General features: G+C 45.7%; 1 protein-coding gene across 1 annotated transcript; it reads left to right on the top strand.

Moving 5' to 3' along the window:
- The first annotated feature begins 964 nt into the window (after positions 1 to 964).
- LOC123926560 (uncharacterized protein C2orf16-like) lies at positions 965 to 8,557 on the top strand. Its single transcript, XM_045980520.1, is given in 4 exon segments — positions 965 to 1,716; positions 2,217 to 2,291; positions 2,403 to 7,205; positions 7,326 to 8,557. Coding segments are annotated over 4 exon segments (6,801 nt in total). The 5' UTR covers positions 965 to 1,025.
- Positions 8,558 to 11,078: the final 2,521 nt, after the last annotated feature.

Genomic DNA, 11,078 nt, shown 5'->3' with positions numbered 1-11,078 from the left:
AGCTCCTTACCAGACCCACGTGGCAAGACATGAAACCTCTTGAATTGACTCTAGGTGCAAAGACCCAAGATGTGAAATCTTTGGGGTTTGAGTCAGTCCCACAGTTACAAAATAGGAAATTGCCTATGTCGACACCAGGATCACACATTCAAGCCCTGAAATCTCTGAAATTCAGCCCTGGGGCGAAGTTACAAGGTGCAAAATCTCCTGAGTCTGTAAAGCTTCAAATAATGAACACCACAAAGGTCAACCATGACCTAGAACTCCAGGTCACAAAACCCTCTGAGTTAGCTTTGGAATCAAAGATTTGCAATGTGATATCTTCCGAGTTCAATGCTGGGAAGCCGCGGCAAGAAGAGAAGTCTTTTAAGTTGAAACCATGGCCAGAGCTTCAAAGTGTGAAATTTGTGGTATACAACCCTGGACTACATTTGCAACATATAAAATCTTCAGAATTGTGCAAAGAGACAAAGCCCCAAGATGTGAAATCTAAGGAATCCAATCCTGAGCAACAGTGGCAAGATGTTAAATCTTCTGAGTTATGCCAGGGATCAAGGCCTCAAGGTATGTCATCTTTCAAGTTCAATCCTGGGCCACAGTTACAAGAGATAAAACCCGAGTTGTGCACAGACAGGAAGCTTCCATATGAGCAATTTCTGGAAACGAAGCATCAGCCTAAATTACAAGGTGGGAAATCCTCTGAATTTAATCTAGCCCCACAGCTTCAGTGTATAAATGTTAGGCCATTCAGTACTGGACCACAACTGAACAGGGTAAAATCTGAGTTGAATTCTGGATCAGAGTCTCGAGGTATAAAATCCCAGGTGTTCTGCCCTGGGCCACCTTTGCAAGATGTGAATTCTTCTGCATTTATTTCAAAACCAAAACTTCAGTGTGTAAATTCTGTTGGAAGCAAATCTGAGCCACCCTTGCAAGGTATAAACCCTTCTGAATTAACTTCAGTTTCAAAACGTCAAGGTACAAAGTCTTCTGAGTTGAGTTCAGAGATCCCAAGGGAGACGACTATGGTGTTCAACCTTGATCCACCTTCGCAAGATTTGAAATCTGAATTGATTCCAGGGTCAAAGTTTCTTGCTATAGCACCTATGGAATGCGACCCTGAGCCACAGATGAAGTGTATAAATTCTTCTAAGTTGAATCCAGAGCCAAAATTACAATGTGCAAATTCTATGGGGTGCAAACCTGGGCCACCTTTGCAAGGCGTACAGTACTTTGAATTGATTCCAGGGACAAAATGTCAAGGTACAGGATCTCAGGTGAATCCGGGATCCAAGAATCCAAGTGAGACATCTATGGTGTTCAGCGCTGAACCACATGTACAAGATTTAAAATCCGAATTGATTCCAGGGTCAAAGTTTCTTGCTGTAGCACCCATGGAACGCAACCCTGGGCCACAGATGAAGTGTGTAAATTCTTTTGAGTTGGATCCAGAGCCAAAGTTACAATGTGCTAATTCTGTGGGGTCTGAACTCGGGCCACCTTTGCAAGGTATACAATCTTTTGAGTTGACTTCAGGGGTTAAATGTCAAGGTATGGGATCTTTTGATTTGAATCTGGGGTCAGAAGTTCTAGGTATGAAATCTCTTATGTTCAACCCTGTGCAACATTTACAAAATGTGAAACATGAATTTAGTCCAGGCACAAAGTTTCAAGGTATAACATCACAAGAATTAAACTGTGGCCCACAGCTGCAAGGCGTGAATTCTTCTGATTTGAATTTTGGGTCAGAACTTCAATGCATAAATGCTATAAAGTTTAATCCAGACCCACAGATGCAAGGCATGAAACCCTCTGAATTGAATCCTACGTCAGAATATCAAGGTACAAAATCTATTCTGTTCAACGCTGGACCACATTTGCAAGGTGTGAAACTTCTGAGTTAATTCCAGGGACAAAGTTTCCAGAAATACAGTTTTTGGAGAACCACTGTGGGTCACAGCAACAAGTTATGCACCCAGTGTTCACTTTAGGCTCTTCACTGCATGGCAGGAAATCTGTGTTATTTTTACCAAAGCCACTGCTTGAAGATGTAAGGTCTGTGAAGATGAACAAAGAGCCAGTGTCTTGTGGTGGAAATTCTGTGAAACTGGCTTCAGGCTCTAAGCTGCAGGACTTGAAGTGTGAGATGTTTGCACTAGAGCCATGTTTTACAAAAGTGAAATCTGTGGAGTTAAATCCAGGGCCACATCCTCAAGGTATGAATTCTGGGGAGCTGCCCTCACACCTCAGGCAGCATAGTGAGAGATCTGTGGTGTTTGCACCAAAGTTGTGTTTTCAAGATGTGAAATCTCTGGAGTTGAAACCAGGGCCACAACCTCAAGATGTGAATTCGAAGGATTTGATTTCTTGCCTCGGGCAGAAATCTGTGGTGTTTGAATCAGAGCCATGTTCTCAAGATGTGACATCTTTGAAGTCAAACCTACAGCTACAGCCTCAAGGTGCTAATTCTTCAGGGTTTCCATCATGCCTAAGGTCCCCAAGTGTTAATTCTGAGGTGTTCGCACCGGAACTATGTTTTCAAGATGGGAAATCTGTAGAGTTGACACCAGGGTCCCAACAGCAAGTTATGAATTGCCAAGAGCTGACTTCAGGATGGCACGGTATGAAATCAATAGTGTTGGCACCAGAGCCAACTAAGAAGTTCATACCAGGACCCATGTTGAGTAGTGTTAAATTTTCAAATTTGTCTCCAGAATCACAACGACAGGGTGAGAAACCTTTGGAGTTTCCTCCAGAAGCAAAGTTGCAAAGTATAAAACATGTGAAATTGTCTTCAGCATCTCTGCAACAAGATATAAAATCTGTAGAGTTACTATCGGGGTCACTGCTTCAAAGAACAAAATCTGAGGAACTAACTCCAAAGAGGAGCTATCAAATCACAGACTCCTCTGAGATAATCCCTAGGCCAGGGCATCAATTTGTAGAAGGTGCAGAGATGATCCCAACACCAAAGCCTCAAGTCCCTAAACCTGTGAATTTGGTGATCCCAACACCAAAGCATCAAGTCTCCAAGTCTGTAAATTTGATTTCAGTACCAGTTTATCATACCACAGAAAGGTTGGCACATCAAGGCAATGAAACTGTAGAAAACTCTATGGGGTTGACCCCAAAGTCAACAAGTAAAACCATGGAATCTCCAGGAATGCCTCTAAGGCTAGATCTTCAAGTACCAGAATCTGATGATCTGACTCACGTGCTAAGGAATCAAGGCTCTGAATCCTTGGAATTAACCTTAAAGAAAATCCCAGAAACACTAGAGTTGCTCTCTCAGTCATGGCCTCAAGTTAAGGACTTGGGGGAATCACATACAAGGTCAGTGCAGGAAGTTACAGGATCTGAAGAGATGGCACCAAAGCCCAAGCATCACACTACAGAAACTATGGGGTTGACCTCCAAGGCAAGGCCAACAGAGAAGGAACTCCTTGGCATGACCCCAAAGCCAATAAGTAAAACCACTGGATATACAGAGAGCGCTCCAAGGCCCAATCCTCCCTTTGGCATGACCCCAAAGCCAATAAGTAAAACCACTGGATATACAGAGAGCGCTCCAAGGCCCAATCCTCCCTTTGTGGAGGTGATCTCCAAGAAAAGACTGCGAAGGGAAGAATCAGAAGCACTGACTACAAAGTCATTACATCACATCCCAGAAACTTCAGAGATGACACCAAGGCTAAGATATCGAGTTCCAGAATCTGTGGCTTCAACCTCTAAGCAATGGCTTCAAAGGGAGGAATCTTTAGATTTGTCCCCAAGGCAAAGAGGTCAAGTTACAGGACATGCAGAATCTGTAGAGCTCACATCTGAGACATGGCAGCAAGGGGATGGACCAATGGGGCTGACACAGTCACAGAATCAAAGTATGAAATATTCACAGATAGCTCCAGGACTACAGGGTCAAATTACAGAGTTTATGAGGATTAGTCCAAAGCCGCTAAATCAAGTCACAGGATCTACAAAGACACAGCTTCAAGCTGCTCAACCAATAGGAATAACCTCAGTAAGCCCCCCCAAGGTTGTTGAATATGGGAAAGTGATTCCTGGGCCACCACTTCAGGTTGTAACTTCTGTAGCATTAACACCAGGGGGAACCTCTCAAATGGTAGACTACATTGAACTGACTCCAAAAGTACAAGATGTGAGACCTTCCGAGTTTACCTCAGGGCTACGGTTGCAAAGTGTAAAATCAAAGGAATTAACCACAGAGCCAAGCCACCAAATTTTGGATATAACGAAGTCCACAGGGTTTCAAATTGTAAAGACTGTGTTAATCCCAGGGCCACCACTTCAAACTGTAAATTCTGAGGAATTAGCACCACTACCAATTCCTCAGATTATAGAACCACTAGGAGTCTCCTTAGGATCAGCTACTGAAGTAATAGATTGTTTGAATTTCTTCCCAAGGCCACACCTTCAAGAAATGGAAGAACCTATAGAACTAACTCTGAGGCCAAATACTGAAGAGAAATCTTCAGAATCACTCTCACAGCTAGCATTTAGTTTGCAGGAATCTACAGTGTTCACTCATGAACAAGGGCTTCAGGCTGGGAAAGTAATGGGGATAAATATAGGGCCTCCTCAAACCATGCAATGTGAGGATTTGAATCTAGTACAGGTATATCAGAAGAGGGCATCTGAGGATTTTATTTCAACAGAGGAGTTACAAATAGGGAATTATTTCTCTAGATTTCTACAGAACTCCTCAAACTCGCTCATCTCAAGCTCTGCCGAAGCATCTGAATTAGGAAGCCTTTGTGATTTGGAGATGCCAGAAGTGTCAAGGGCCTTGGATATAAAAAACTTTGGGACAGATATTTTGCAGTCTGAAGAATACTTTCTAGACTCTACTATGATACAAACTTCAACCCTTCTCTTGTCTCTTCACAATCAACCCTCTGATAAGACAGCTAACATTGTAGAAACCCCACATTTTGAGATCCCAGGAGTGGGTGTCATATCTAAGAGGACTGATAAGAAGCCGGTGGGGAAGCTAGAGAATTCACTCCAGCACCTATCCCAACATCCACTGAAAAGCTGGAGATCACCATCTAGGACCTTCCAGTCAGGATCAGGAACTCAAAGAGGCCTTAACTGGTCTGTCTTGAGCAGACAACAGAATGTCTGGGAGAATCACTCCTGGAGACAGCGACTACCCAGAAGATATCTCTCCAATATGCTAGTGTTAGGGAATGTCTTGGGCACCACTATGGAAAGGAACCTTTGTTCTCAAACACCTTTAACGGGAAGAGCCACTGCAGATATCTGTCAATCTATTCAGAATTTATTTGGGGTTCCTGCGGAACTGATGCAACTTTCCAAGAATCTGCTAGAGAAGAGTCGAAGTATTATTACTCGAACTTCAGTGTCCAGAAACTACATTCAGAGACACACTTCATATCATGGTCACAAACAAAGAATAGCCTTAAGGATGTGGACACGTAGCTCCATGTCCTCCATAATACAGCAATACTCTGGGGCTAGCGCAAAAATAAAGAAAAGTTCGAAGCTTAGTGATATATCCCAGGAAGTCATTCAGCACGTGCCTGTTTCGTGTACAGAGGGCCAGCCTCCTGTCCCAGTAAATTTAGAGTCTTCCTTCCATACACTTTTCACTAGGAAAGATTCTGTTCCAATGGAAGAGAGTGAGAACTCACAGAGTTCACAGACAAGGATTTTTGAGTCCCAACACTGTCTCGAGCCAAGTTATCTTCCCCAGGCCAAGACTGACTTGTCAGAACAGTTCCAGTTGCTACAAGATCTGAAGCTAAAAGTAGCAGCAAAACTGTTAAGGAGTCAAATACTCCCCCATGTACCTCCACCTCTAACTTCAGGTCTGGTTTTAAAATACCCTATCCGCCTACAGTGTGGCCGATGTGTAGGACTTAATTGCTGTCATAAATTACAGGGCACGTTGCGGCCTTACCTTCTTATCTACCCACAGCTCCACCTTGTAAGCACTCCCAAAGACCACGGAGAGATTAGGTTGCATCTTGGCTTTAGGATGCGAACTAGGAAAAGATCCCAAGTCCCAAAGCATCACAGAAGAGACAGATCCATCACATCAAGGAGTTCTATATCACCATCACTAAGGAAAGCTAAAGTCTACACTCGAGCTTCCAAGAGTCCTACTTCTACAATGGATTTCCAGTCTGTATCTTCCCCATCTCCTGCTCCTGTACAAGTCCACATCAGGCAAAGACAGTATAGGATCCCTGCCCTAGCAGGAAAGATGACAGTTGGAGGGCCAGTGCGCTATGAGTTTACTCAAGTTCACTCTCTACCAGAGAGTGACTCTGAAAGCCATCAGGATGAAAAATGGTCTAAAAGGAGAACCAAAAAGACCCGTAGTTCAAAATACCCAAAGAAAAGAATCACTATGGGAGGCAGGACACAAAACACAGAGTTCTATACAAATGGTAGAACCACAATATGGAGTCGTCCTCGGGATTTACCAGCCCAGTTAAGAAGGAAGAGGAATGGAGCATCTCAGACAACTACTGCCTCTTCAAAAAGACAATCTAAGAAACCCTCCCAACCCAAATTCATTCCACTGCTTTTTCAAGGTCTAAAGAAAGCATTCCAGACGGCACACAGAATTATGGGTTTTGCTGGACAGAAGCCTGAGGACAGGTCAAGGCCAGACCATTTGTGTTCAAGCAAAAACCACAATCCAAAACAAAAAGCCAGAGATTATTCCTCATCGAGAGATATCAAAAGAGAGAGGATGTCAGTTGCTAAGCTAAAGCCAACAGACATCACCACTAAGAAGGAGAAGATGTTATGGGAAGAAATACAGCAATTCAGATCAGCTCATCAACCAAAAAGAGGTAGCTCTTTCCAACTTAAACATACCCAACTACCCAAGCCCATGGTTTCCCAAAGAAGTGCTATTTTCAAAACCACTTCAGTCGGACAGACTGTGGTTATTCTTCAAAACGACAATAGCAGCAAAGGTAAGAAAAACTCCTACAGATGTGAAATCTCTAGCCAGGAGTCCAAGAGCTCCAAAATAGGAACCAAAGTTCAAGTCAGAGGGAGAAATCTACATGGTTCACTTAAGAGAACCTCACACAGTCACCTTAAAGAGAAACTCACACCCAAGAAGCAAAACCACCATAGCTTCTTAAGGGAGAGAACCCCATGTAATTCCTCTGAAAGGAGCCATCACAGACCCTCTGAGAGGAGCCATCAAAGTCCTTCTCTAAAGAGACATCACAGTCCCTCTGAGAGGAGCTACCGAAGTCTTTCTGTAAAGAGCCATCACGGTCTCTCTGAGAGGAGCCTTCGAAGTCCTTCTCTAAAGAGACATCATGGTCCCTCTGAGAGGATCCACCAAAGCCGCCTTCAGATGAGCCATCACAGTCCCTCTAAGAGGAGCCACCGAAGTCTTCCTTGGAAGAGCCATCATGGTCCCTCTGAGAGGAGCCACCGAAGTCCTTCCGTAAAGAGCCATCACGGTCCCTCTGAGAGGAGCCACCGAAGCCTTCTTCAGAAGAGCCATTACAGTCCCTCTGAGAGGAGCCACCGACGTCTTCCTCGGAAGAGACATCACAGTCCCTCTGAGAGGAGCTACCGAAGTCTTTCCGTAAAGAGCCATCACGGTCTCTCTGAGAGGAGCCTTCGAAGTCCTTCTCTAAAGAGACATCACAGTCCCTCTGAGAGGAGCCATCAAAGTCCTTCCCTAAGGAGCTATCACAGTCCCTCCGAGAGGAGCCATCAGAGTCTTCCTTGGAAGAGCCATTACAGTCCCTCTGAGAGGAGCCACCAAAGTCTTCCTCGGAAGAGATATCACAGTCCCTCTGAGAGGAGCCACCTAAGTCCGTCCCTGAAGAGCCATCACGGTCTCTCTGAGAGGAGCCTTCGAAGTCCTTCTCTAAAGAGCCATCACAGTCCCTCTGAGAGGAGCCATCAAAATCCTTCCCTAAAGAGTTATCTCAGTCCCTCCAAGAGGAGCCATCAGAGTCTTCCTTGGAAGAGACATTACAGTCCCTCTGAGAGGAGCCATCAAAGTCCTTCTCAGAGGAGCCATCGAAGTCCCTCTGAAAGGAGCCATCACAGTCCCTCAGAGAGGAGCCATCAGAGTCCCTCTGAGAGGAGCCATCAGAGTCCCTCTGAGAGGAGATGTCGCAGTCCCTCTGAGAGGAGATGTCATATTCCCCTTGAGAGGAGCAGTCGCAATCTCTTTCAGAGAACTCATCACAGTCCCTTAGAGGTGAGAGGACACAGTCCTTTTGAGAGAAGACAGCACAGGCCCTCTGAGAGGAGAGGTCGCAGTTTCTCAGAGAGAACTCACTGTAGTCCCTCTGAAAGAAGTGGACGCAATCTCTCTGAGAGGAACAGACACAGTCCTTCTGAGCAGAGCCAACAGAGCCACTTTGAAAGGGGCCAGTACAGTTGGTGTGGCAAAACCCATCTCAGTCCCTCTGCGAGAACCCATCACAGTCCCGTTAAGAAGAGACTCAAACACAGCTCCCCTAGGGAGAGGCTCAGACAAGGTCTGTCTAAAGATTGCAAGGGCTACTCAAAACACATCTCCTAGAATGTTGCCATGGTACTTGATGAAGAAGCAGAAGTTTTTATAGTCAAAATGTGGAGATTGTTGATATATGAAACAGAAGCCAAGAAAATTGGTCTTGTGAAGTAAAACTCTTTTTACATTTAGAATTCCGTTTCAGATTTCTTCTTCTTTCCCACCCTTCAGAGGACTTTTTCTTTGTCTTTTGGCTTTTTCTTTGTCTTCAAAGACATTTGTGAGATCTGTAAATTTTTTTTTAAATGTAGAAAATGTGAATTTTTTTGTTCTTTAATTTGTTGATGCCCTGTGTACTCCCTTGGTTGTAAAGACATCTGAATCCTGACTTGGTTTTCTTTATACTCACCAGGTACAAATTACTGGTATGTTTTATAAGCCGCAGCTACTCTACACAGCCTATCTGATATAATCTTGTTCTGCTGATTTATTTCTTGTAAATATTAAAATGACCCCCCCCCAAAAAAAAACATGTCTCCTAGGGACCACACACAAAATACTCCCAAACAGGCCAAGTTTAGAGGCCTGAAGCTGAAAGATGAGAAGAGATTCATCCCCATTATTTACTGTCTGGTTCAAGATTTCACTGACCTGCCTCTTTTCTGGCTTCTTTCCTGCTCAGCCACTGCCTCCGATACCTGCACCCTCAGCAGTCAAAGAGCTTCAAGGCCTCTCTACCTGGAGGGAGGGAGGGTGGGAATGGGTCTGTAATTTCTCTAAATAAAGGGGCAATAATTGATCTCCACCTAGAAAGACCACTCGTGTGCTGGAGGTGGGGAACGGAGGGTGAAGGGATATTTGGTGTCCTGCAAAGGGATGGAATGCGAGGAAGGGGCCCTGAAGCCAGGTTTGGGGCTCCAAACCCCACCTACAGCTTCCTGGGGTGGGGTCTCAGAGGAGGGAGTCATGTCATGTGACTCACTCTGGCCACAGCCCCCTTGGAAGCTGCCAGGTGGAAGTAGACCTTCAGACCTGGGATCGGCGGCGCCGACTCCATATCCCCCTCAAACTCCTAATACCATATTTCTTGGAATCAAAGATGCATCATTTACTTATTTTTTGTTATTTTTTGTTTCAGACAGCATGAGTGGGGAGGGGCAGCGGGAGAAGAAGAGCGAATCTAAGGCAGATTCCGCAACCAGTGCAGAGCCCAATGCAGAACTTGATCTCACAACCCTGAGATCATGTGCTGAGCCGAAAATTCAGAGTCAGATGCTTTACCCACCAAGTCACCCACGTACCCCAGATACATCATTTAAAACTTCACATTCAGGGGCTCCTGGGTGGCTCACTGCGTTAACCCTCTGCCTTCGGTTTGGGTCATGATCTCAGGGTCCTGGGATCGAGCCCCGCATCGGGCTCTCTTCTCAGCAGGGAGCCTGCTTCCACCTCTCTCTCTGCCTGCCTCTCTGCCTACTTGTTATCTCTCTCTGTGTGTCAAATAAATAAATAAAATCTTTAAAAAAAACTTCACATGCAACCCAATTTCTAAGAAAATAATATGTGATTATATATATGCTTAGGAATTGATGAAACCTACTGACTTGGCTTCACTGGCTAGATTCTTCTTTTCAGGAGCTTCTATGTAGAGGAGGAGCCTCTGCTTTCTTCCTGGCTTCCATCTGGCCCCAGTTCTGGCCTCTGGATTTGCCCTTCCAGCTCTGGTCCCAGGTCTACCCCCTCCCTCACTAAGCCTCCCTCCCTCTCAGTCGAGACTTCACCCTCCTCTGAACTCCACTTCAAGTCACATCCTTTAGTTTTCACCGAGCTTCTCAATTAGTTGAGCCACAGTGGTCCAACTTCCCCCAACTTCAGGCTGTTAGGGGTTCTGCCTTAGATCCCTTTTTACAGTTTTCAAAGTTCTGGCTCTAGCATCTAGCAAGCACTCAGCAGGAACGTGCTGCCTGAGCGAAAATGAGAGGCCCAGGAGGAAAAAGCAATGTCTGAGGAGGAATGCTGGCTGTGAGAGCAGTCTGGGAAGTAGATGGCCAAAAAGGGTGTGGCCCGCCTCACCTTCATCCAGCACTTTTCCACCAGGCTGCTGCTGCCTGAGTCCCACACCTTGAGGTAGCAGTTGACAGCACGGCTATACTCCCCAGCCTGCTCCCACTGGCGAGCTTGGTCCACGAGCCCCTCCATGCCCCTAAGATGAGAGTACACGTGACCAGAACAGGCTGGGCAGCGTGGCCTATCCGGTGCATACCTTGTGACCCACCCTCCAGCCCTGCTGACACTTGCTGCCTCCCGGCGTCATATCTGGCCCCTTTCTTGGTAGCCTCCCGCTCCTACTCTTCCTGCAGAGCCTCCAGCTGGCCCGGCACATAGTCCTTGCAGACCCACAGGGCATCACTCCATAATCCAGCCTCCTGCTCAGATTTCCAGGTATCAGGAAGGCAGAGGCCGGCATGACACCTTCCCACTGCCACACAGGTGCTGTACACTATGGGCCACGGATCCCTAGGTCCTTGGACCTCTCTCCTCCTTCTTGTCTCCTTCCCCCTCTCCATTGCTAACTCTCTGGATCTTTCCC

The sequence above is a fragment of the Meles meles genome, chromosome 16, assembly GCF_922984935.1.
Source record: "Meles meles chromosome 16, mMelMel3.1 paternal haplotype, whole genome shotgun sequence".
Taxonomy (NCBI): domain Eukaryota; kingdom Metazoa; phylum Chordata; class Mammalia; order Carnivora; family Mustelidae; genus Meles; species Meles meles.
This window is presented reverse-complemented; position numbering and strand designations above follow the sequence as displayed.